At 40.6% G+C, this 25,613-nt stretch overlaps 2 protein-coding genes across 5 annotated transcripts in view; both read right to left on the reverse strand.

Annotated features, from left to right (window-relative positions):
- Positions 1-19,567, reverse strand: part of dnah1 (dynein, axonemal, heavy chain 1) — a 32,686-nt gene extending 13,119 nt beyond the window's left edge. Inside the window, exons 1-56 of the mRNA XM_069712936.1 lie at positions 19,496-19,567; positions 18,723-18,860; positions 18,499-18,580; positions 18,164-18,341; positions 17,750-17,900; positions 17,501-17,633; positions 17,280-17,414; positions 16,928-17,165; positions 16,656-16,813; positions 16,327-16,538; positions 15,265-15,563; positions 15,006-15,156; positions 14,645-14,838; positions 14,260-14,482; positions 13,961-14,080; positions 13,783-13,865; positions 13,525-13,666; positions 13,111-13,266; positions 12,792-12,990; positions 12,432-12,685; positions 11,908-12,120; positions 11,652-11,816; positions 11,436-11,557; positions 11,231-11,336; positions 10,968-11,147; positions 10,727-10,867; positions 10,428-10,591; positions 10,176-10,289; positions 9,905-10,093; positions 9,717-9,822; positions 9,169-9,282; positions 8,929-9,078; positions 7,928-8,014; positions 7,639-7,825; positions 7,463-7,554; positions 7,184-7,338; positions 6,926-7,103; positions 6,632-6,826; positions 6,419-6,538; positions 6,112-6,270; positions 5,927-6,025; positions 5,687-5,827; positions 5,354-5,514; positions 5,098-5,255; positions 4,686-4,859; positions 4,553-4,582; positions 3,705-3,883; positions 3,117-3,347; positions 2,695-2,891; positions 2,178-2,313; positions 1,882-2,090; positions 1,600-1,771; positions 1,006-1,197; positions 796-906; positions 391-576; positions 90-281 (exon numbers count right to left, since the gene is read on the reverse strand). Of these exons, the coding sequence (XP_069569037.1) occupies positions 90-281; positions 391-576; positions 796-906; positions 1,006-1,197; positions 1,600-1,771; positions 1,882-2,090; positions 2,178-2,313; positions 2,695-2,891; positions 3,117-3,347; positions 3,705-3,883; positions 4,553-4,582; positions 4,686-4,859; positions 5,098-5,255; positions 5,354-5,514; positions 5,687-5,827; positions 5,927-6,025; positions 6,112-6,270; positions 6,419-6,538; positions 6,632-6,826; positions 6,926-7,103; positions 7,184-7,338; positions 7,463-7,554; positions 7,639-7,825; positions 7,928-8,014; positions 8,929-9,078; positions 9,169-9,282; positions 9,717-9,822; positions 9,905-10,093; positions 10,176-10,289; positions 10,428-10,591; positions 10,727-10,867; positions 10,968-11,147; positions 11,231-11,336; positions 11,436-11,557; positions 11,652-11,816; positions 11,908-12,120; positions 12,432-12,685; positions 12,792-12,990; positions 13,111-13,266; positions 13,525-13,666; positions 13,783-13,865; positions 13,961-14,080; positions 14,260-14,482; positions 14,645-14,838; positions 15,006-15,156; positions 15,265-15,563; positions 16,327-16,538; positions 16,656-16,813; positions 16,928-17,165; positions 17,280-17,414; positions 17,501-17,633; positions 17,750-17,900; positions 18,164-18,341; positions 18,499-18,580; positions 18,723-18,860 (8,751 nt within the window). The 5' untranslated portion in view covers positions 19,496-19,567. The remainder of the gene's footprint in view (positions 1-89; positions 282-390; positions 577-795; positions 907-1,005; positions 1,198-1,599; positions 1,772-1,881; positions 2,091-2,177; positions 2,314-2,694; positions 2,892-3,116; positions 3,348-3,704; positions 3,884-4,552; positions 4,583-4,685; positions 4,860-5,097; positions 5,256-5,353; positions 5,515-5,686; positions 5,828-5,926; positions 6,026-6,111; positions 6,271-6,418; positions 6,539-6,631; positions 6,827-6,925; positions 7,104-7,183; positions 7,339-7,462; positions 7,555-7,638; positions 7,826-7,927; positions 8,015-8,928; positions 9,079-9,168; positions 9,283-9,716; positions 9,823-9,904; positions 10,094-10,175; positions 10,290-10,427; positions 10,592-10,726; positions 10,868-10,967; positions 11,148-11,230; positions 11,337-11,435; positions 11,558-11,651; positions 11,817-11,907; positions 12,121-12,431; positions 12,686-12,791; positions 12,991-13,110; positions 13,267-13,524; positions 13,667-13,782; positions 13,866-13,960; positions 14,081-14,259; positions 14,483-14,644; positions 14,839-15,005; positions 15,157-15,264; positions 15,564-16,326; positions 16,539-16,655; positions 16,814-16,927; positions 17,166-17,279; positions 17,415-17,500; positions 17,634-17,749; positions 17,901-18,163; positions 18,342-18,498; positions 18,581-18,722; positions 18,861-19,495) is intronic.
- An 849-nt stretch (positions 19,568-20,416) lies between these two features.
- uba3 (ubiquitin-like modifier activating enzyme 3) lies at positions 20,417-25,301 on the reverse strand. Of its 4 annotated transcripts, none has more exons than XM_069712864.1 (18): positions 25,266-25,301; positions 24,964-25,156; positions 24,302-24,422; positions 24,109-24,189; positions 23,930-24,012; positions 23,751-23,831; positions 23,477-23,520; positions 23,042-23,106; positions 22,751-22,906; positions 22,544-22,646; positions 22,294-22,407; positions 21,924-21,977; positions 21,725-21,761; positions 21,546-21,627; positions 21,349-21,449; positions 21,184-21,247; positions 21,005-21,059; positions 20,417-20,884 (listed from the first exon to the last, which is right to left on the reverse strand). In XM_069712864.1, exons 3-18 carry the CDS (start codon positions 24,419-24,421, stop codon positions 20,796-20,798), a joined length of 1,329 nt encoding a protein of 442 aa, XP_069568965.1. In that variant the 5' UTR covers position 24,422; positions 24,964-25,156; positions 25,266-25,301; the 3' UTR covers positions 20,417-20,795. The 4 variants fall into 4 exon arrangements, with proteins under 4 accessions (XP_069568965.1, XP_069568940.1, XP_069568950.1 ...); XM_069712839.1 differs by having other exon boundaries at positions 25,118-25,156; positions 25,266-25,286; XM_069712849.1 differs by lacking the exon at positions 24,964-25,156 and having other exon boundaries at positions 25,266-25,288.
- Positions 25,302-25,613: the final 312 nt, after the last annotated feature.

The following is a 25,613-nucleotide window of genomic DNA, read 5'->3' on the forward strand; positions in this document are numbered from 1 at the left end:
AGTCGCTTTGGATAAAAGTGTCAGCTAAATGTAATGTAATACTATCCATACATTGACATGGCAATAATTTGAAAAGATATGTGCTTTACCTTATCATACTTGAAGAGGCTCTCCAGAAACTTGCCAGGGTCTTGTAACAGACCCTTACTTGGCTCCCAGTAGTCATCAACACTGGTGCCAGGCTTCTCTCCTGGTACTTTTTTGGGTTTGATGCCTTTCATAATGCACACTGCCTCAAAAACCAGCTTTACCCCCTGTGGAGGTCGCTGCATGGCTCGCACCTATTAAAAAAAAAAGATCATAGTTAGGAAGTCATAATCTACATATAAGTTAACGATGCAGTACTATTTTAAGAATATTTAAGGACCAATCATCATAAAAATCCCAGACCTCAGTGACATCTTTCTTCTTGAGTGACTTGAGGCTGGCAAGAGCAGCATCCAGGGCTGGCAGAGCCTCATCTAAGTCTCTCTGGGCATCTGCTGCAATGGATCCTGCAAAATGGGCTTTCTTTGTAGCTTTCGCTTCTTCTGCTTGCACTGACTTACGGGTCTCCTCTGCAACCACTGTGTCTTTCTAAAAACATAGAAAATCAATTCCATTCAAGTCAACAAATGAAAATTTGGTAAGTGTTCCAAAGTACATCGCTTACGCACATATATGGAAAAAAAGACAGTATAGAAAAACAAAAATTGGCTAAGGTTTTTGTTCCATTATCATTCAACAAAACAAAAACATCCATTTAAACATTTTTGTATGGTTCATACACTTCTAACTCTATTATTGTGACCTTACCTTAATGTTCTCCATGGTGACTTCAGTGTCCTTACCAGCCTCCTCCAACTGAGGTCTCAACACCCCCAGCTCCTCCTGCATCTTACTCACATCGTCAGCTGTGCTAAGAAGCTACAGGATCACCATATAGCAAACACTCAGCTAAGACTGCTAATCAAATGCATGTAAATAAATTATACATTGAATTATTGTCATTGTCCAATGCCTTGCCTTATCCAGACCAGTCTTCATGCGCTGACGAGCACCGCACAGCTCCTGCTTTCTGCGTCCAATGAGATCTGAGAAGATTTTGAGCAGCTCCAGGTAGCTCTTAGGTGTGACATAGTTGTATCGAGATAGCTCAGCCAGGTACTGCCCACATTTCCTGCCTACCATCTGGTGAATCTTCACACACATCGATGTCTGTAGAGAAGAATTTGTGTTAGACAAGGGTTTGTGCTACTTTATTATTTTAGTTCTTTTTCAGACAGCCAGTCATCTCCCTTTATATAATTACTCTGTAAAAACCTGGAAGTTGCTTGTGTTCGCTAAGCAATTACAAAGAAGACCCTGCTGCTTTGAGTGTTATCAAAATTGTGTTACTGCGTATATTAATGCATTAGAAACTTTGAAAATCATTGCAAACATACATACAAAAAAGCACACTGACACACACATGTGCGCACACGCGTACACACACACACACACACACACACACACACACACACACACACACACACACACACACACACACACACACACACACACACACACACACACACACACACACACACACACACACACACACGCACACAGGACTCTCACCAGTCCCATCATGACTGTAGGGCTGGCTTCTAGCTTGGGCAGCTCCTGAAGAAACGATGTGGCCACAGCCTGAAGAGCCTCCTCTGGCCAGGTGCTGAACCAGTCTATGGTGCAACATGTCACCAGTGACGGAAACTGCCTCAGCCGTGCTCGAAACACCTCACCTATTGGGCTGCAGAGAGAGAAAAAATGAAGAGGAAAAATTTGAGCAGTGGGAAATGGAGGCAAATAAGTGTGATGGGTAAAAGACTCCCAGAGATGGAGAGATTTGCTGTTACAAACCTCATGCAGAGTACAGTGTGAATGTTGCTGCGGACTCTCCTGATGTAGGCAGCCATAAAATTGGCTTTAGTCAGCTGAAGTCCCAGGTCTTGAACCACAGGCTTCATTGTTGTCATGATACGCTCTTGCTCATCTGTTGCATACAGGTTGGGAACATCTCCACTGTTCAAAATGCTGTTGATATCCTCCAGGAATGACTCAGTCTTAATCTGGCAATTGAAAATTTAACATTCAACATTCAGTAAAACAAAATGCATCCATGAAAGATTAAGTTATAAGAAAGTGCCACGGTATACCTGTGTATCTACAAAAAGGAAGGTGATCTGCTGGTTCTGAAGGCCAGCCTTGAGCATGATGCCTTTAATATCTTCTCTCCAGTCTGTTTGACCATAGTTCTTCGACAGCTCAATCTGGAAACATTCATATTCTGACCTGAAAATGGACAAATGCACTGTGAAGAATGGACCACAAGATCATTGGACTACACTAATGTTTGCATGTTGTGGGATATCTGCAGTAAACCATATAAACTTAATAAGTGAACAATTAAAAGAATTAAAGGAATTTTCAAGATTTTCACACTTTTAAAACAGGCCCTACCTTTACCTCAACTATCAATGAATAAAAAAATAATAATGTAATAATGTATATCTTTCATAAAATAAAGGCAACCAAATGTTTATCATTCTGTATCGCTGTATCTATTTGTCATGTAATCTCATCTCTCTCAAGATCCACATTTGGAGAAATAAATATCTTTCAAGTATGTTCAGCCGGCTGGAATGAGAGTTGTAAGGATTGTGCAAATCTCACATATATGAGGCCAGCTTAGTGAGTGACTGGCGTCCACTACCACCCACTCCAAGCAGCAGGGCATTGCCAAGGGGCTGGCGCAAGACGCGGCTGATGCGGCACACATGCTCAATGGCATCCATAAAGAGCACAAGCTTCATCTTGGTCATGTTGACCTGGTTGTAGTCTTCCACATACTTTTCCATCACTTGTAACAACTAGAAAACATATAAAATGTAGAAAAAAACAATATAAAGCTGGCATAAAGAAATCAACATCTATTGTTATTGAAGCATACAGTCACCACTTACACTGCAGAAAGGCAAAGGAAAATGAAAAACCTTCACAAAGCACAACACAGCAATCCATAGGGTAGTAGCTGTTTTCTATGGAAAAACATTACCATACATAAAATATTTCCAAGATTGTTTGGCACCACTCACCATTTCCTTGTCTTCTATGTATGTGTAGACTTTGTGGGCAGCTGAAGAAATCATGAAATCTCCATACAAAACAGGATGGCAGGGTACAACCTCTTCAAAGCAGCAGTCAAACTCCTGAATGCAGTCCTTCAGGAGCTTGTTGAACCAGTCCCTGTCCTCAGCACACACCAGGCGGTCCTGGAAAACCCGGCAGCTTTCGTGGTACCATAGCTGCAACAGCGGTAATTTATCCTAAAACAACAACAAGGCAATGCTACTCTTTACAATGCTGGGGATTTAAAGATGTACAAAAACACTTTCAATCTTTACAATTCAGTTCAAATTTCTTCATACATTATTATGCTAGAGACCTAAGAATAACACACCTGCTGTTAGGGTATGCTGGCTGAAGCCATACAGTACACTGCTGAAACTAGTTGCTTTGAATGGTCTTTATAATAAATGTATAGGTTATTCTACAGTGGCACACAGTTTAAGTACCTAATGGATCAAGTGACTAATCTGATATGATGATATTCCAACAATCTATTATATATAAGTGATGTGAATATTTCACAATAATGTAACTAGTCTTTTGGATCAGACTACCTGTATCATGCTGGCCTCAGCCATGAGGATACCCTGGAAGACCTTGGACAGGTCTCTGAGGTTGAAGGTGTAATGGGACTTGGCTGGAGTTGGGAGTAGCTGGGAGGTAATGGTTGAGTAGACTCTGATTGTGGCATTTACAAGCTGCTCATTCAGTGGCTGGATTGCTGTCACGGGCACTGATAAAAAAAAAAAAAAAAAACAGGGTGAGAGACAGAAGAAAGAGGTAACAATGAAACAGAGTAAAATTTGGTAACAATTTATATCAGAGACACTTTCCCAGGCACTGGTCCAAATCTGTTATATTTAAATATCCTCCATATATGCTTCAAACCATTCTGTGTCCTCTTGTATTACAGATTACATTACATTACATTACATTTCATTTAGCTGACGCTTTTATCCAAAGCAACTTACAATAAGTGGATTTCAACCATGAGGGTACAAAACCCAGAAGAAAGCCAAAATACAAAGTGCTATCAGTAAGTGCCATTTTAAGTGCTACTAAAGTTCTACTGTTCAAGGTAAAGTCGGAAGAGGTGTGTTTTTAGTTTGCGGCAGAAGATGTACATAGTTTCTGCTGTCCTGATGTCGGTGGGGAACTCATTCCACCATTTAGGAGCCAGGACAGCAAACAGTTGTGATTTTGTAGAGTGTTTAGCTCAAGCCGATTGGTAGAAGCAGAGCGGAGGGAGCGGGCTGGGATGTAAGGTTGGACCATGTCCTGGATGTACACTGGACCCAATCTGTTCGCAGCACGGTACGCAAGTACAGATGCCACACTAACTTTATTTAACTACATTGTAGTAAACAACATTTCACTCCCTTCCTCTGTGTCCCTGACTTACCGCCTGGTTCTTTTTTACTCATATTGCCATCTGAAAGAGAACAAAGATTTAAGTTATAAACTTTTAAATATAATAAGATATTAATTATCCTGCATTCACTGACAATTGAAACACATTGACAGCCCTGACTCACCCATCCAACTTCCTAGAATGGTAGAGAAAATATTTTTCTTGCTGGCATCCTCCATTTCAGTAAAGGACAGGAAGTTGAAGTGGCGTGTGAAGCGCTCGGTGATGGGGTTTCGCCCTCCACCTGGGGGTCCCATGGCACAGGCAAAATTGATATCCACTACGTGCTTGAACGTCCCTGTGTAAAAATTATAGGAAACAAAGAGAAGCTCGATCTCACATTTGCGTCATATTGCTGAACTAAAGTAACACACATCTTGGTCATCCAACATACAGTTGTAAATAACAACAATTGAAGGCATGACATAACATGGTAGAACAGAGCAATTAGTACAAAAATAAACTAAAAGTTCAGCAGTTTATATTAAACAATTCAACACAACAAAGTTAAATGAAATATGCTCGCATGCTCTCACCTATCTGCTTCCTGTCATACCAGCCTCCATGGTCCTTCCACTGCCGCAGCAGTTCAATAGGAGGCTGAGCACCATAGGTCTCCAACATGGGCATGTTTAGGTCATCAATGAAAAAGATAAAGTGCTTCCCTATTGGAGGTCCAAAAACGCCTTTCCGCCTGACACACAGACACATCAATTAATCATCAAGGGCAAGTTTCAAACATATTAAGATGGTAGGTAGTTGGTTAAATTGTGATTAATAAAGTGTACCTACCTTTTGTCGAGTTTGCTGTCAATGTAATCTTGAGTCTGGTTGGCTGAAGTGCGGGCGGAGAACATGAGGAAGTGTGTGATGTATTCAGCAGGCATATTCCTCAGCAGCTTGTCTGACATGGTCAGGGTCTTTCCTGTGCCAGTTGGCCCAATACAGAGCACCTGGATCACACACACACAAACACAAATGCAGCCAAAATATTTAAATTACAAATAGTATCTGAATAAGAACTTTGTTGTTGTTTTTACAGTTTTCTTCTTTTTATTTTTTCACATTTATTTTAAATAAAACTATACTAATAGTCCTACTATAATCAAATATAACAGTACTCACAGGTTTCTTATTGGTCAAAAGCATGTCCATCAGGAAGGACATCCTCACTGTGTCAGCAGTTGGAACAATAATGTCAGCATAATTTGTTTCTGGGGTGATTACAACATTGCTCGCGTGTTTCATCCACTTGACCCACTGGACCTAAAATGCAGGCAAAAAGATGAGCGGAGAAAAACAATTTCTGACTGTGATTGGCTGCAGTCTATGTATAATGTCAATATTTAAACATCATCTATTTACTTTTCTTTCTTCTTCATCGTCATGCTCCGGATTACTAATCCCTGCATCATCAAGCTGATAGTCGTACACTGTGCCCTCCTCCGGAAAACATAACTTAATCTAAAGGACAAAACATCCAGCAATCAATACAAATAGATTTTAAATGAATTTTAGCTGGGTTGCTGAATCAGAGATGGTGGTCTGACCCTCTCTTCTGCCATTTTGTTTTTGAGCCAGACACTAAAGCGCTGGCAGCTCGCTGCATCTCCCGTTGCTCCAACACTCCACATCAGAGAGAAAAAGAACCAGGGTTCAATCAGTTCCTGAAGATGGTCCAGTTTCTTTTGAGGTGGTGGCATCTCACCCTGAAAAGACAATGAAGGATTGGTAAAAAAGAGCACATTCAACAACAATCACATGTGCAGTACACATAGGTCCTTTCGTCGCCTTAAAGGCAAAAGGTCTTATCTGTTATATGTATATGTTCTTCCGACAGAGAAGGTGCACACAAACCTCTTTGATGTTGAAGGGACTGAAGAAGCAGTCCATCAGTTTGAGGAGACTACAGGTGAGGCTGCTGTCCAGAGATTTGATGACCTCCTTTACTGATGTGCGGACAAATGTAATGGAGTCCTGTTTAAAAATACAGAAAAATCAAAAACCTTTAGTGAAAAAGCCCAAAGACTGCCTTATGTTCTTTCTAAGTCATGCTGACTCCACTCTTACCTGCAGGAACCTGGCAAACAGGGAGTTCAGCTGCTCTGTGTACAGTTTCAGGGCTTTGGGGACCTGCTTCAGCCAGCACTCTGTAAAGGGAATGAGGCCCAGAATACTGGGCTCCAAGTAGACCATACCGCAGCGAGACACTGTGGCTGGAGACGCCACTGCCAAGTCCTGCACCTCAAACATCATGGTCATCACCTGCAGGATTAAGGCGGAAAAATGGCTGAGTGCACAAGAGAGAGGAGAAGGCACACTGACTGAAAATCTGAGCCTAGGAAAACTCAACATTGATCTTACGTCAGTGAGCTTGATGATTTCCCCAGAGCTTAGACATAGCTTTTTGTTGTCATCCAAAACAGTGTTCATGTTCTCAATCCACACAGCATCCACTGGCCCGTCAAACATGTACCATTTTTTCTCTTTGTCCATAGATGTTGCCCCTCCACGAATAAGAAATGAAAGGATACCGTCTGTCCTGCAGGGTTGGAGAAAAAGCCAGTGTGGGTTTTTATATTATTTCTTCTGTAAATTGTGTAGAAAAGAAACATCTCTTACCACTCATGTGTGAGCAAGTCAAACTCCCCATACAGCTGTCCCATGCTGATAGATTTTGGGTTGAGGACATGTATGTGAACAGCCTCATACACATCACCACTCACAGAGGGCTGGCCCTTCAGAGCTGTTATTGCTGCACCTAGTATCTCGTAACACTAAAATACACAGTATTCATATAAATAAAGTAATACTTACATTCAGGACTTCACACTGCTAAACAGAAATCAATGTAAACTTTGTGCAGACAACTGTAAACAGTATAACATGTAAATGACTCACCTTTGTTTTACCTGATCCAGAAGGTCCCACCAACATCAGGCCATGTCTCACCACAGTGGTCTCATACAGCTGAATACACTTATTAATATACCCTACAAACATCACAACACTGTTATCTACTCACTCTAAATATAAAGGCAACAGCTAAAATACTCTGTGCCTTTAGAAACACTAACCATCCACATCTTTGAGGTTCTTTGTGGTGCAGACATTACGCATGGACTCTTCCAGAGTGCCATAATTGACTGGCTCCTGTTTTGTCTTTGGGAAAAGATCAGACACGATGCCACAGAAAAGTTTCAGGTCATCCTGCAAAAGCTTTGGTACATTGACGTCTTGAATGGCCCGAAGACAGATCAGCTCCTGCAGGACAGCAAGAATGTGGAAGGTTCAATTTGCATTCGAAATGTTTCTTATGGCTTCTTACACCTATTTCAGATCAAACGATGAGGAACATTATCTTACCTCATTCATGTTGGGATTTTCTCTCTTCAGGTTTCCAGCAGCTGAGATCACAGTCTTCACAGCTCTCATACCAAAATCATAATGATCCTTCACATAAAAAAGAACTTAAGTCACCTAATCTTTTTTTTTTTTAATTTTAGTTATTCACACATACATACACAAACATTTCTAACCATGAATACATCTCTCTCTATAAATATAGAAACAGACAAATATATTTTAATCCAGCCTGTGGATTCTGCAACCGCTGTATGTGTTACATGTCAATATTTCAAAGACTAAAACTTTTAAATACTGACATTTAAAAATGTCAGTTAAAATAAAAATGACTCTTAGTTTAATTTTCTTTTCCGGTATCATTTAAACCAGGGGTGGGCAATTCATTTTCCCAAGGGGCCTCATGAGAAACTGGGACTGTTGTGGAGGGCTGGACCAATAGGCTGAACTCAATTCTGCTCAATATTAATTTGATCTCTTTATGAAAAGCAGTAAATTGTATGTTTTTTTATTAGCTGCTACTGGTAGTAGTAGATGTTACAATTAGGCTATTAAAATGTGGTACAAGCATTTTAAAAACGTCAACATTATATCACTATTCAATCAACATTCACAAAAAAGATTTTGAAAATGAGCATATTTTTGCAATATTTCAAAGACCAGCATTAAATTAACTTTATACAAAAATGTAATAAGGGCTCTGCTACGTGCAACGCCAGGACGTTCAGTCCACTAGCTCGCTCGGTGAGACATTTAGGGAATGTCTGTAAATTGGGCGACTGAACATTACCTGGGTTACACGTGCATGATGTACACTTATTTACATTTGATTCCTAATTTACCATTGAACTCACGTGGACCGGTCAGGGACAGCCAAAGGGCCGGATGTGGCCCGCGGCCATACAATGCCCAGGTCTGATTTAAACCATCACCCAGGTGAAAAAGCAGGTCTTTTTAGAGGTATGAGGAGATCAAATAGATTCTGACCTCCTCTGAGTCCATACCTGAGAGCTAAGTTGTTCAGAGGACAGCTTGAAAGTTGTGGTGATCTTCTTGGAGAGGACTTTGGCATCATTGAAGCCAAATGAGTACAAGGAGATCTCAGCTATCATGGCATAGTCAGGGACCATCATGGCCACAGGACGAAACAGGGCCTGTAGAAGATATAATGTTGTTTGTTGAACCTTATTTGTTTATCCTCAGTGTTATGCAGTTAAACATCATTTTAAATTGGTATCGCAAACCTTGAGATTGTCAGGCAGTTCTGAGCGGCCAGCGTAACCAGGGTTCATAGTGATGAATACAGCGCAAGAAGGGACAAGAGGGATCTCCACCCCCTCAAACATAAAGTGCTGTACCTACAAACACAACATGCACACTCAATTATTTTAGAGAAATGCACAGCTGTCTCGCTTAAATTTATTTTTACGAGATAATTTTACATGTCAAACATTATTGATCAAGTTTACCAGCTATACATGATATTCACATGATTTAGAACTTTTACAAATATCACAGATAATTTCCATTTTATTGTGTGTGATTTATATAAGCAATATTTATCAGTTTACCTCAACACAAATGTGTAAGACACAACTTAGTAACTTTTATTTATTCAACTTAAATATCTGAAATGTAAAATGTACTTAAAGCAGAAAGAAAGGACAGCAATTTTAACACAAAATGGAAATACTTCTTGTACTTCCAGTATAGTACTTGTACAACTCAGTACAGTAGGTGTAAAAGAGCAACAAGTACCAGAGTTTGTATTTTCAGTGAATCAGCCTCTCACCCTTTGCTGCTGGGCCTTTTGTATTGTGGTGATCTGCTGTGCCACCACAGACAGCACCTCCACATCGATACGATTAAACTCATCAAAGCATGCCCAGGCGCCTGAACTGTAAAATTGAGGAGAGGTAAGGAGTTACACATGTATGATGCCATGTGTTGTGATATTCCTTCACACTTAACTGCTCTTACCTGGCCAGTCCTTTGAGAAACTTCCCCATTGCAATGAAGTCCAGCTGATCAGAACAGTTGAAAACCACTGTCTGGATGGCCAGAGCCTTGCCAAGATCTTTAGTGGTTTCTGTCTTTCCTGTCCCTGCTGGACCAGCAGGTGCCCCTCCAAACTTTAAGTGTAGAGCTCCTGTCAGGGTCAGGTAGCATCTGAAAGTGCCAGAAGACTGTGTGTTCAAAGGAGTGTAATGCATTCAGGCAAAATCAGAGTTGATATTCACTCCACAATTACCTGTCAGTTAGTGGAGTGATGACCAGACGTCCAGAGTTCCCAAGGTACTCATATCCATACAAGAATTCTGCATTTACTGCACGGATGTACATGTCACCATTTGTCCAGTAATATCTGAAAGCAGTATCAGATCAGTGTAACAATCATTCTGCACCCACAATATCTCACAATTACACTGTATCATAGACTCCGAAATAACAAGAAGTACAATATATATATTTATATATATACACAACAAAATAAACAGGTAACCTTAGCTGGCTGATCCATTCAAAGTCATTAATGCTCAAAACGTTCTGCTCCACCAGTCTGGCTGCTACATCCTTAGCATGGACCTCTATAACAATAAGGGCAGACAGCACAGCTCGTTGCATTTTAGACAGATGTCCTCTCACCAGCTGCACCAAGTCACCCAGCTTCACATACAAAAGGCAAAAGAATGTCAGTATAGAGTATGCTGTAGCATGCACAATATTCAGTATAAATGGAAGCAATAAATAATGGAATGTGTGTCTATGGCTATTAAAAGTGGAAAAATAACAAGCCCACACCTGTGTCTGTAGTTGGGGATAAAGGCGACTGGCCATGTCTCCCTGCTCCAAAGATTCAGACACCTCAATGGTCCAGAAGACCTGACAGCCAGCTATTACCACTTGACCAGGCCACAATAACACCCAGTCCACACGAGGTTGCTGAGAGGTCAAATGGGCACACAAACGTCTTAACAAGATCCCTCAACGTTCTAATTAAAAAACAAGCTATGCAGCAGCATTTAAAGTCAGGTTCACTTACCTCAGAGTAGACTTTGAGTGAACACTCAATGCTGTCCCTTAGAGTTGCTTTCATAGAGTTCTCCACATCCCTCAGCCAGTCCTCTACATTTCCAGTTGGCCATACTGGCAGGAACAGTTTCACCTCCTCCCCTTCTCCTGAGTACATATGTGTGATCTGTAGGTCCGACTGAAACTGAAGCTAAGAACCAACAGATGTCTGAGTCACGTGGAATGCATGTAAAAGGTGAGCAGACTAATTAACAAAGCAATGTAGAAGCAAACCTGTGCAATGTTCTCGAAGCATTTGCGCAGGTGTGGTTGAACCGCAGTGGGATCTTTGGTCTGCGACAAAATCTCCAGGAGCTCATCATCTGAGAGGAAGTAAAACCTACAAACAAGAATTTACTGTGTAGTGCATTATACACAAAATGTTGTTGTTGTAGTTGTTGAGTGTCAAACTAATTTTAAGGACCACTGTCTGGCTTACCTGGGGAAGGAGCCTCGCTTTGTCTCCAAGTACTCATTGAGACCCTTCTGTGCCTGTTCCAAAAGTTTGTTGCAGTGCTTAAGTAAGTTCAGTAGACGAGCATCAGGACACAATTCAATCACCTAGAGACAAGCACAGAAATGCACAGAAATAGTCTACAACAAAATAGTAAGCACCAATATCACCTGGTTTTCAGAAAAAAATAGAAGCTCTGACCTTTCGGTTATTAAAGGCCATTTGCATGACAGATCTCCATATGTCCTCCATTTGCTCGTATCTTTTTCCTTCCACAGGAAGCTGCTGGCTGATATCATCGGAGCTGAAGATGGGCTCCAGGTAGAGCCAGGAGCGCTGGCATGTCAGCCACTCATCCAGCACATCCTGCAAGTACCAGAAGAGGGCAGTAGCACAATATAAGACACTACAGGACAATAACACAAGACATAAGACCTCCTCATGTGTATGTGTGTACTTGAGTTATTCTGAGCTTGCTCTCCCAGGTGTTGATGCGTTCCTCAAAGGTTTTTTTGAAGGGTGAGAAAGACATGCTCTGTGTCAAGACAATGTGGTCATCCAGCAGCTGTGACGCTTCTTCTGGGCTCTTCAGAATGTAGGTTCCTGTCTCCTTGTAGGGCAACAGATCGAAGTCTACTGCAGACCATTCTTGTTCCATCTTCTCCAGGGCCTAGATGAGAAGGAGTGAAAAAAAGTGAGAACAAGTTTTGGTTAATATGTTCACATTGACACTGTGCATTTTGTACTACAGGTACTTAATGACCTGTAACCTGGAGTTTCCTATAAACATCTGCCAATATTTATTCATCATTTTGTATGAGTAGTCGCCCTCTCATGTTCCTATTGATGAAAAATGCCTTTGAACTCAACAGTTTCTTCTGCAGAGGGTCAAAAAAGAAATGTCACTTCATTCCTCACAAACCCGATCCAAAGCAATGTATGTAACACTATATTCAGAGCAGGGTTTCTGTTTAAAAGTACCTGTTCAATGGCGTACTCTTTCCCAGCCAACTCCGCCACATGACTTATGTCATCCATGTGATTCTGCAGGCCTAGCTCCAGGCATAGTGAGAAGGTCAAATTGGCTTTGGGCTTGACTTTCATCTGAATGCGTTCTGAAAGCATCTCCCAGTGGTGGCTCCTCATCCCAGGGTTCCTCAGGCCCTGAATTAGAGGGATGTAATGACGGAAGTCCTCAATCCTGCTGAAGATTGTATTCGCCACCTGTTGGCAATCTGGTGTTGTGTAAGAGACAGAGAGCAGCCCACAAAACAAGGGGTCAGACATTAACAATCATACCACATTTTGCCAAGTTTGAATGGTAATAGATGTGTCACCTACCAGGAACGTCCTTTAACTGTTTAGTACATTTGTGCATGGTCTTGTGAGCATCACTGACACTGTGCTCAATCTGCTCAGGGTTGAGACTCGACAGTGGGTCAACGAGCCACCTCTCATTCCACCTCAGCCAATTAGAGCTGGTGATCCATAGGTCTTTATAAGGCTGGAAGTCCTTTACCAGCTTCTGCAGACGATCATACTGTAAAACACATTAACATTTCATTCTTAGAAAAAGCATTACAAATGTCTATTGGTGTTTTTTGAAAACTCCCTGCAATGAGTAAATTAGATAAAAAATTATGAAGTCTCTTTCACGTACGTTTGTGACAGGTATACCGAACAGACGTTCTCTGGTGTTGTAGGTTTGGGCCATAGTCTGGCACTCCTTAAATTGCCTATCAGTTTGCCTGACCTCGTTTGCCATCTCATGGGCACGATCAATGTCTGCATGGCTGGCAAACCAGACAACAAGCCCCTGCAAACCAAGTTATTGTAACAAGAACAAAAGAATATCAACATATTTATCTTGATACATACTGAAACTAAAGCTAAAGCACAAAGATTGGGCCACTTCCAGATGTGTAAATGAAGCTGCAAGGTCAGGAAACTCTCTGAAAATTAATCTGAAAACTATTTAGAACTCTCCTGCAAGCTGTTCTGGTATTTAGTGAGGATGTGACAGACTGTGCTAAGTAGCTTTAGAACAAAAGAAAATCAAGTTGGCTCAGCAGACCTGTATGGACTCCAGGCGCTCCTCAAAGCTGCTGTGATCAATTAGCTGGATCTTGCGGAAGCGCTCCTCATCCTCCACATGCTGGATGGCTACTGTCTCCATCTGGTTGATTATCTTTTGAGGCCAGCCAATAGCTGTCCACCTGCACGGACACAGTAAGTCACTTTAACCACTGTAGTATTAACCCAATAATAAATCCTTTAAATTCCACAAAACATCTCAAATAAACGTTATATTAAAAAAGCTTAATACACCTACTTCTTGTCAACATCCTCATTTGACAGACAGTAGAAAAAATCTTCTATTATCTCATACTCTGACAAGATCTTGCTCATAACTTTCTGTTGTGGACAACATAAGATGTATTAATTGACTCAAGTAATCTTTCAAATAATATGTATAACAGGAATATCCGGTTCATCCCCTCAATATGCACCTTGTGACTCTTGAGCTGTTCCGGGATTTCTTTCATCCAGTCCCTCTTTTCTGTCAGTTCCTCGATGCTACTGGGCTTGTCACTCAGCCTTCTGCTCACTATGTTGCACTCTTCACATACCTAAACACATGAAAAAGCAACACTCACAATGCAAATCGAAAATGTCATTTCTCAGCTGAAATACATGTAGATCATGTTATAAAAAAAAAATGACCAAAACACTTTCTTTACATAGAAGTCATATCTGACGTATACTAAAATACCTTCAGGGTTTTCTGGCCTCTAAACAAACAACTTACATTTCCTATCTGATTGCGGAGCTTCAGAGCAAGGCGGTCCAGCAGTGCATTGGCTAAAGCCTGTCTTTTTTTTACCAGAGACTGACGTACAGCCTCCACATGGACAACAAGAGGACCAATCACAATGGAGGACGGCAAAGATTGTTCAAGCTTTTCCTTTTCTTTGAGTTGTTCTTCTACCTCTTTCTTCACTTCTTGGGATGTCTGTTCTACATTATGAGATCTGGCAGCGAAATAATAGGCATAATAGAAACAAGGAAACATTCAGGGGAAAGCTTGATTTCATCCAATAAGAAACTGAATAACAATAAGTCTGTGTTCATCATCCTCACACTTATGGGGGAGTTGTGAGAACACTGATATGTAATTTCAAACAAAAACTTACTTGAGAAGCGTCTCTATGTCTTGGTTATGTAGCTCTAAGTGTTTCTCATATTCAGTAGCATAAGCCTTGAGAGGTATAACCGTTTGTATCATAGCATGGCGGACCTTCTCTCTCAGCTCAACTACTTCTGGTTCCCACGGCCATACTGTGTCGATCCACACATCTCCACGGATGAACAACTTCTGCATCACAAACTAGTATGGAGAAGATCAATAAAGTTACATCTTTAACATCATTATAGTATAGAACACTAGCCATGATCCATGAATACAGAAGCATATTATGTAGTTTTATATCTTTACATTATTATTTTCAATTTAATGTTTTGTGATTTTAGGTGGTTGCAGGCTTTTTTTTTTACCTTCTCAAGCTGTGGTACTTTGTGTGTGGCCAGAATGCCTTTATCAAACAGGTTAACAATAGTTGTCTCAAAACTCTCCAGAGGAGTGCTGTAATGCACCCCAGTCTGGTCCAGAATCAAATCCACCAGGAACAGAGGATTCTTCTTTGGTCTACATATGGATAAAGGAGTGTAAGCACATTAACCTATTTATTAAAATTAAGTACATATAACTGACTTAAGAAAATAAAGGAATTTGTGCTGGTGCATTCTATCCTACTTGTAGGGGCTAGTGATAAGGTTGATGCCCCAGACCAGTTCCTGAGGACACGTCAGCACACAGTGGCAGGCATCCAGCAGCCACTGAGTCAGGCTGATCAGTGAATCCTGCACAAGGTAGCGAAGGGAATCCTGCAGGCTGAGGCGCAACATTACCATCAGTTTGTACACCTTGGAAAACTTGTACATATCCCAGCGAGAAACGTTCACGTCGTACGCGCCTTTGCCAATATTCTCCAGGTTGTAACGAATGCTGTTGCTCAGCCTGACCAACCACGCCTCCCTGAAATACAAGTGTATCTGGAGAAGGACAAAGAGATTTAATATTTCTTTTTCATGGCAAATTCTAATGTATTCTAATGTATTTTTTGTCTGCAAGGTTTGTGTTTCTGGTCCTTCCCAGGTAACATTAGAAACAAAATGTATCCAGGTAAATTCAGATGAATGGGTACAGCACAGCCCTTTTCCCAGTACCACAGGGATTTGGAATAAAAGATGTTCTGGTAATATTCTGGTAATAGTTTGACCACAAAGTATGCATTTAAATACTTAATTAAAAGAAATTAAAACTACTTTGAAATAAATCATGTGTCAGTATCTTAAATCATGACATTGGTCACCACTCCGTAAGAACATCCATTTTCTATTTCCTACTTATTGTTTTTTTTAAATATCTAAATGCCCCATCTTATCTGACATGCTGTTTGGTCCTTGAGGTCCTCTGGCTAGAAACTTTTCAGTGTTCCTGAAGTCAGAACAAAAACAGGATTGAGAGGCAGCCCTGAACAGTAAATCTGTTTGACATCTTTTTAACATTTTAAGACACTGCTTTCACCCAAAGTGTTTTCATTTAACAGTTGTTTTATTTTGGCTTAACCTGTCATTTTAGTTAAATTTTACTCTATTATATTAATCTTTGTTTTTTGTTCTACCGTATATGCTATGATTTATTTGTGTTTATGTTCGGCACTTTGTGCACATGAACTGTTAAATAACAGTGAAAGTTATTATCATATTACTGACAGAAAAAAAGTACTTCATTATCTTCTGAATGCTACAGTACCTGATTATGTATTTGAGATTGCATAATTTCAAACTTGTCCAGTCGAAGTGGTTCGATGCAGGTGATGTTGAACAGCCTCATGGTTGCTACCTTGCTGCACTCAGCCCTTACTTCAGATAATACACACATCGCTTCTGGCTTTGTTAGCATGGTTTTGAATACCAATGCAGCTTTGTTCTTCTTATAGTTAAAGCCAGGAACAGGAACACATGCTGTGTGGGTAAGACAAACTACTGTTTAGATTTTGAAGGTGTATCATACATGCTGGCTGATACTACATTTCCTTAATCTTCATCCAAATGTATACACCTTAAGGCTAATTGTGTTACCTTTGGGAGCTACCCACTCAGGGTCCTTCTGTGGCAGCGTGATGTGTGAAAACTCCTCAGGGTTGCTCATCACTACATTATCAAGGGTCATGCGGTTCATTGTGCGGTCAAAGTCCAGTTTGACCTCTTTCTCCAATTCCCCTAAACACTTCTCCAAACTGCAAACATAATAGTCCAACTTATTAACACTTCAACTAGATGGATCTAACATAAAAGCAGATTGTACTAAAAAGGACAAAGTGACTGTAGTAATTACACATAAGATGACTCACTCTTTCAGCCTGAGGCCAGGAGCTGATAGGGCAAATTTTTTGATTCTCTGCAAACTGTTGATATCCAGAGATGGTGTTCCCTGCCAGATGGGCATGCAGCACACAGATAAGTTGTAGAAGATCCGAGCCTCAGTATTCTCCCTCAGGCGCAGGGCAAACTGGAGCCGTTCAACAAAGACGTGTGGGTCCTCTGCGCTGAATAAGAGTCTGATCCTGGGTACCCAGTATTTATGGCCTACTAGCAAGGCATAGATAGATGGTCAGGAACAGCAGACACAAAGACCACAGAAAATGATAATACAATATTGTGTTACTATAGAGCAAAGACATAAAAAACAGCAAAGAGATTTACTCCTTTTGTGTTCTTCATCTGTCTGGCCGATCTTTTGTTGAACCTTCTGTACCAGGTACTGGCATTTCTCTTTACTATAGCGGAGAACCACAACTAAATGCCAGCTGTACTCTAGGGATATGCTTTTTGACACATCTACAAAAGAGAGACAAGAGAGTAACCATCAAAGAGCAGAAAAGAATGTCTGTTTGTGTTTACACAGTATAACAAGGACATTTCACCAGAAGGAATCTCGTCATCTGTAAGCAGCAGGGCTTTTGCATGAATAGGTTTTCGACCAAGTGATCCTTCGGCACTGCCCTGGGCAAGCCAGTCTTCTGGTGTCCGGCAGTCATAATCCTCATTATCAAATATCTAAAGAGAAAACATACAGTAGGTAAGCAAGTCATTGTGCTCAACACCAAAATATAGACTGGGATGGTAATCAGAGGAAAAAGTGGCAGAAAGGACTGCAGTTGTAGCAAACTCACCTCCAGAGGGAGGTAGGGTGACACAGGGTCGTCTGGCGTAGTCGTGCAGTTATCATCATTTTTTTGATGTCTTGGCATTAGTTGATTAGAGTCTATGCCTTTTTTCGCCAGGAGCTGTTCAAAATCTAATTTCAAGTATTCTCTTCGAAGTCTGTAAAAAAAAAAAACGTGTAAAAAAAGCAGCAACAGGTATTTAAAATAAAGCCCTTTATTGACCCTAATGAATCAGCTGCAGTACAGGAACTCACTACCACATAAGACATTTGATTCACTCCCTCACGTGACCTGTGAGTCTGATCCTGCAGTAATTACAGTAGAATATGCTCACGACAGGGAGAGACAAGATGAGAGCTTTTACCACGTTAGGTGAGGTGTCCTCTTTTGTTGTACATAATGCACAGAAACAGAACATACCTCTCTATCTGTAACTTGCGGGGGATCTGGCCAGGTTTGGTTTGATAGGGCATTTGGACCTTGGGTTTATCTCCACCCTGGCTGAAGTATGAAGTACATGATTGCTGGGAAGTATGTGGTACATGCTCATCGTTTTCAGCAAGGTCTCTCTGGTCAGATGGAGTCTTGGCAGTTGTAGCTAAGGTAACAATGAAGACGAAAAATGTTTACAAACAGCACAACAATCTTGTTTTATAGAGGAGTATAATAGGCTTCTTTTCTAAATAAGTTTGCTGTTGTCTCAGAAATAAGGATTTGAAATGCCTAAACATGCCATGCAATTCAGTAATGCTTACCTTTCGGTGAGTTCAGGTCACTGGACTTCAAGATGATTTGGCCTTGTGACCCCTGCTGAGGTTCAGGTCCCCCTGTTAAAGGCTAAACCATAAACAGAACCGGTTTTTCATGGTTTTTGATCAAAGCACAGCAGCCACTCAGCATATTGCATGCACTTAAAAATTATAACGTCTGGCAAAATTTGAAGAATCAAATGAGTGGAGCTTGCAGTGTTTGCTTTTACCTGGAAGTTAAATGTAGAGATGATATCTGAGTAGATGCCCATCTGTTTGTGTCTGTGACTTGCAGGCCTGCGCCCTGGAGGTCTGCTGGGGGGACGAGGCACCAGTTCCCCAAAACCAGGAAGATGTTTGTCTTCCATCTTTTGGCAGAAATAAATCATTTATGTGTGAACAACAGAGTCTGGATTTATTTTTCTGCTTCAGAAATAATTTGGACGATAAGAACTTGTACTTTAATATGTTTTAGCTAATGTTACATGCATTGGTGACATGTATCTAATTACATTTGCTCAAGTACTGTACTTCAGTCCAAATTTGACAATATCTGAGTAGATACCCATCTGTATTATTTTCAGAGTGGGATTAAGTAAAAGACCTGAATAGGCCTACTTCTTCCACCACTGGTAACATGTAATCAAGATCTGATAAAACTTTTTTTTTTTTTTTTTTAAACTGTCGTTTTGTTTTGTTTCTGATCTAGGACCACTAAAAAGTGTACAAGGAAAAGGCAGAAAGGGAACTTGAAAACATCCACTTAAGGTATGCTCCCGAGAAAATCTAAACAACATTACAGTTTGTGTCAGTTTGTCAGCGGAAAGTTTTAATCGACCTCTGCTGCCAAATAATACTAATCTAACATTCACTGACACGTTAATCAGCTGGCGAGCGTTAGTTTTTAGCGTTAGTGTTTGTTCTGAATGGGTCCTATAAAATTAACAAGTAGCCTTTGCTGACTTAATACTGTACGCAACAGAGAATACAAAATGTGCCATACCTTATCTTAAATTCAACTGCAAGTTGAGTAACCTCTGCATTGCTAAAATGTTGGCGAGCTGAGCTTTAAAAATCTCAAGTTTCCAAGTTGACGTTAACTACGGGTATGTAAATGTTGGACGCCGCAACGGTTGTCATGGAGATAAAATTGCGACACTCCACTCCCGTCCAGTGCCGTTAAAGTAGAGAGCTCGCGGAAAAATGTCGAATTTAGTTTTTTATAATAACTCTTTTTATTGCCAAATACCACATCCACAGATGTAAATTCAATGGTTCCCTATATTTAAGAATGAATTCAAAAACTATGTGGACTGAATAAAACATTCAGAGAACTCAAAAGCTCCCAAGAGTGTTCAGCTCTACACAACATTTGTGACGGCGCAGGACTGATGTTCAAACATACTGAATTGAATCTTTGAAGGAATTTTGTGTCATGATTTCTGCTTTTCAATTAAGAGCCTTGTTGGACTTTCGCGGACTTTTGCCTGCACCCCTGGGACATGAATTGTTGTAGTGTTTTGCATGTCTTTGTATTGTGTTCAAAAGTTAATAATAAAAGTATTGGAAGAGAAACAAAAATAGAGTAAGTCTGTCTGTATGGCTCTGGTGTAAACCTGAAAGTGAATATGGCTCATCAGCTGGGCCAAGTCCTCCAAAATCAATTTTTAATTGACAAATTAATCTGCCAAATACAGAATAACAGAATTCAAGATAATTAGAACAAGTATATATTCATAAATCAATATGTTCATGTTACAGCCTCTATTTTTTATTTAGATATTAGCCTGATATTTTGAAAATTATATACACAAACAAAACCCCTGAAAGTGAATCGTCCCTCCCTATTCTACATTTTAAACCTGTTGGGTCAATATCATGTAACTTCCACAAATATCTGTAGGCACATAAAGAAAACACAAACTTTGTAAGAAAAACATTTTATTCCAGTCTGCACATCATCATTATCCGTGTCTGCTGATTACCACCTCACTGGCTTAAACAACTCCTGAAGTGTTGAAATAAATAAATATATAAAACCAGACCAATGCACCCCATTACCTTCCTATAAGTAACCCTTTGCTTGTCTCATTGTTTGCACAGAACACAGTCTAGGTTGTCGTGAACACATCGATGCAGAAATCCTGAATATGACCAGGTGTAAGCTGGAATTTGGCTTTTCAGAGCGAAACATCAACTTTAGTCGATACTTACATCAAAACAATTAAATTAATTACAATCATTAACAGTGTGACCGTTTACGCTGTAAACTGTTCTAGTTTTTAAGATTGCTTGAGTTTGTCCTATGAAGTAAAGTAGAGTCGAAACAACATGGTCTGAGGCGTGGTGACATCAGCAACTGCCAGCTCTTGTCCGTGAGACAGCCCCAGCTCTGGAAAAAGCACAGTTATAACATAACTGAGTAAGCACATTCCCAGTGTATTCATCTGATGAAATTTGAGAGTGAGCTGTGCCATTTCGAAGAAACATCCTCAGCAAAAAAGCACCTCACCCTTCAAGGTTTTGGACAGATTTGGCCTTGTCCTCTGTTCGATTGAAGCGACCGTCTGTAAAACAAAATACTTCATCTCAGGCAAAACTTGTATAATTGCTCTATTTAATCCAGGCACATCTCACATTACCATAAGAGTGCACTTAAAACAAGAAGACATGAAATCAGAAGTGAATTACCTGTAAATATAAAGTTTTGTTCTTTCCCTCGACTGTTGCTGTAACAGCAGGTGATTTCATTTGTCTAAAAAATTGATTATATTTGGTTGTTGAAGACATTGCATAATGCTAAAACAAGCATGACCATCAGCAGAATTTTACTCAGTGTAAAGCAGGCAAACGTACAGGGAGGCACTCTCAGTCAGGTAGTCCAAAACGTCCTGAAGTTTGGACGATGGAGAAAAGTGCAGATCTAGAGGGATTTGGCTGCAGGCTGAACAGTTTTCCTAAAACCAGAATGGACACACACACACGCCTTATCCAAACAGGTAACTTAGTCACTGTAGCAAACATGAGCTGGCAGATGCTTTTCAGGGACAAACCTTCCGTTCTGCTTCAAAGGAGTAGGTGTACAGGCCGTCGACGTCATTGAACACCATGTAGTTATTAAGAGGTATATAGGCACTGTATATAAAAACGGTTATTTCATGAGAAACATTGAGAGGTACAAAAACAAATTCACTTTGTGGATATGGCTGCCAAAAAGAATCTGCAGACTCACCTTGATGCTATTTTGAAAACTTCAGTTGCGCAAGCAGCTGGGTCAAATGAAGCAGGAAAACACGATTACATCCAGGTACACATTTCTGTTTACTCTGTGCCATTTGGAATTGATTAACTTTCATAATCTCTCATAAATGCATCAGGTCCATGATTCTCTACTGAAGCACCCTCACATTCATCCAGTCTTAGCTACTTACCAGCAATGACAGCATTTGTAGAAGCTACAGCTGGGATGATCCTCTTAACAACACCTGCAACAATTACAGAGGATATTCAGATTACTTCTAATGATCAAATCAGAAGGAAATAGATTTATTTTTTTTAATTATCCAGGAAAAAATTAAATATAAGCCATCAAAATCTGCTGATCAGAGTGAACATTGGGGAGACACATTTGTTGCACGAAAATAAATAATGTTGACAGACACAGAAAAAGAGAGGAGGTTCCAAAATGAGTCAGGCAGCAACAGCTTGCTCTGTTTTATGTACCTTGGATCATATTCCACAGGAGCTGACAGGAAAGTACCAACAGTGCTCTGGTGGCAACAATATACTTTCTATGCTCACCCTGTGTCAGTCTATATGTGACTCCTGTTATGCTGAACTCTGCTGCCCTGTCCAGGGATCTCTGGTACACCCACTGGATGTGCTCTGGGTCATCTCCATCCAGGGCCACACCATCTGAACCACACACAAGCACACAAAGAGAAACTAAAATTTCCTTCTTTTTTTTCATGTCAGTCAGCGGGTAGGGTTTGATGGGCCATAAATCATAGATACCATGTTCACTCTAAACATCACAAAGACAATTTCCTACCTCCAAAGGGAGTCTCTTTGGGCCACAGCAGTATTCGTACATACTCAATGCAATGTTCTGGCAAACGAGGCATTGAGGCTATTGTGCACATGGGGAAGTTGATCTGCAAAGACAGGTTTTGTTAGCAAAAGCACACTGATCAAGATATGGTTCTGCAAGACAAAGTTGAAATTGTAATCATTGTTCAATAAAATTATGCCAACTTACCTGGGGAGGGTAAAGCTCAAGGGTACAGTCAATGCAGGCTGTCATGCCAGGGAGAATGACTCTGGCATTGCCTTTAAAGCCCTCAGTCCCACCATCAATTAGAGGAAGGATGGACCCTGGGTCTAAGATGCCGTCCTCATACACCAGCAAAGACAGCTACAACGAAAGACAGACAGGTTTACATAAAACGTGCTCCCTTTAGCGAATATCTTACAGCTTTACGATTATAAACGTAGCAACAGTTAGCCGCAGTGCTGAGAGAGACAGACCGCGTTAAAAGAAATAACTTACCAGCATACCATTCATCCACCTCCTGGCAACTACGGAGTCCAGTCCACACACAATTATATGAAACTCTAAGTGAAGACAGAAAGATGAAGAAATTTAAATCAAAATTTTTTAATGAAATTTAAAACCTTAAGGATAAATAGCCATTATGGTATGATCAACAGAGCTGAATGTGGAACCCAGTTAAATCATATCAATTGGCTACATGTGAGTGGGGATGGATCACTGAAGCTGCTTTTTAGTGAAGGAAACGGTACACAAGTGAGGACAATTTCTCTCTCCTGTTAATCGTCTAAATGTTTTTTCTTTTTGTAAGGGTTTCACAAGTGGTTTATTTTTAGTGAGCCAGGACCGCAGTGGCATGCATCAAACTGACTCATGCGTGAGTGAATCCATACATTACAAAAGTGGGGATTGAACAGAACTGAAGATACTTACGTCTGTAAAATGTTTCATCTAAGTCTTGAATTTTCTTAAAATGTCTGCACAAAACATTTAGGAAAAAGTTCATGTTTATGAGAATGCTCACTTGTTTTTACGGCCTAAGAATTAAGTATGGTGTCTTCTGTACTCTTAAATTTGTGACATCGGGATTACCTGCTTGGAACATTTTTCACATTTTATCCATGAGGATTGTGGTTAAGACATTCGAAACAACTGGAACTAATCGAACATCTAAACTCTTACAGAACCTGTTCTTTTAAAAGGATACGGGATGACACAGCATCCAGGTATGCGGATGTTGATAAAATCAGCTGCAACGTCCGCCTTGGGCCGACCTACGTCTTTTGCCCTGATGAAAATTACACACATGTTAAAATATATGTTCCTTTAGAACATGACATGAATTGATAATAAGGCTCAGAAATTTCCACAGAATTGTCCACTGACCTGAAGAGGAACTGTCGATTCAGGTTGGAAACATCGATGGTGTCCATGTCAACAACATGTATGTTGCGAAAGCCCGATAAAGCCTGAGCCACAAACAGAGCACAGACATGAAAACTAACAGTTGACCATTCATTACTATTTAAATTATACCTTTCAAATATTAATAACAGTGATTATACCAGGTCTTTCAGCAGCTCACATCCCAGTCCACCTGCACCAATGACCAGGATTTTACAGGTTTCTAACATAAACTGTAGGGACTGCGAAGAGAGAGATCATAAAAGTTAAAACCCTAATAACCCTTATAGATCAGAGAAACTAAGGACGGATCAAATGACAACTTAGCATCACATCCCTCCCAGACATTGTTACCTCTGTGCTGGGTCTAAAGTCAGGATGCGTGAACGGCCCTGATCTTTCCAGAAACTTCTTGATATGGTTCCAGCGACCCTCCCACTCACAGGTACTCGCGTTGCCTTCATCCACCACCATCCTGAAGACAATGTGCGCATTTAGGATGTATCATCGGCAGCATCGCTGACACTTTCAAAAGGATCAAATCACGGATTGCATAGCAACAACATATGGTTTGAAAGCTCTACGTTTACTGAGATCATGCAAAAAAATTAAAAAAAAATCAACCAAGAACTCAACTCAGTGTTGTTACTGACTCTCACATAGGAAGGGTCCTATTTACTCGTCACAGCAGATCATGCAATACATTTTAAGAGCCAGGAAACAAAGTCGGCGTGCTGTCTTAACCCTTCCCTTGTGTTTTCATGTCTGCCCTTTCACCGTCGTGTCCTCTAACACGTGTAACGTTTTTGAACATGTAGTAAAACTGCGTATTTGACTGGTGGACGTTTCTAAACGCTTTCTGGATTTCTGTTAGCATCTCTGTTGCCTGGACAGCTGCCGGTAGCTAGGCTAGGTGACTAGCTGACATGTCAACAGTGAAAAGGTACACCTCTGACTTAGCTCGGAGGTGAATGATACCGCAATATATTCGCTGTAAATACGTGTTAGTTACTCACGGCCAGCGAGCCAGGATGTTTTCCCGTAAACTAGCTACTGATGTGTTTAGTTTACAGCCAGTATCAGGTTTAGCTTTCTCATCTAGCTAACGTTAACCTTCCTCCTGTCTTGTAACCTCAAACCTTCCGCCAGTTCTACCAATTGATCACTAACTTTTCAGTCAGCTCCACTACTCTCCTTCTTTTCTTCTCCCTAAAAAGAGAGAATAAAAGAAGGTTGATTCATGCTGTGCTTTCGTGGGTTAATGAGATTTGAAAGCATCTTTCGGCGTTTCTTGCTTGTTTCTTCGGCTACTACTTACGGCTCATCCATCTCCGCCATGTTTGGATGGCTTCACATGTCGAAGTTGGCGGTAGTAAATACTAAACTCTCAACGCTCGGCAACACAATCCGTGTTGTCGGACAGAGGTAAATTTAGATGATTTTTAATTTTAGATTAGCAGTGCTATTGTTGAGTGTAGCTACAGGCTCTAGAGGATAGACGGTATGTAAGTTAACGCAGCTTTAGCTGTATTCTTTAAGTGGCAATTCTATATTCCCATAGTCGTGAAGGCAGCATTGTCAGTTCCACTGATCATCCGACAGATGGCAGCATTTGTCTTTTGAGTTGGTACGTCTCAGCAGCTGGAGAGTACAGATGTTGACTAAA

The sequence above is a fragment of the Brachyistius frenatus genome, unplaced genomic scaffold, assembly GCF_029030835.1.
Source record: "Brachyistius frenatus isolate BFR_SWC_R1_liver_20210118 unplaced genomic scaffold, ASM2903083v1 Contig_4, whole genome shotgun sequence".
Taxonomy (NCBI): domain Eukaryota; kingdom Metazoa; phylum Chordata; class Actinopteri; family Embiotocidae; genus Brachyistius; species Brachyistius frenatus.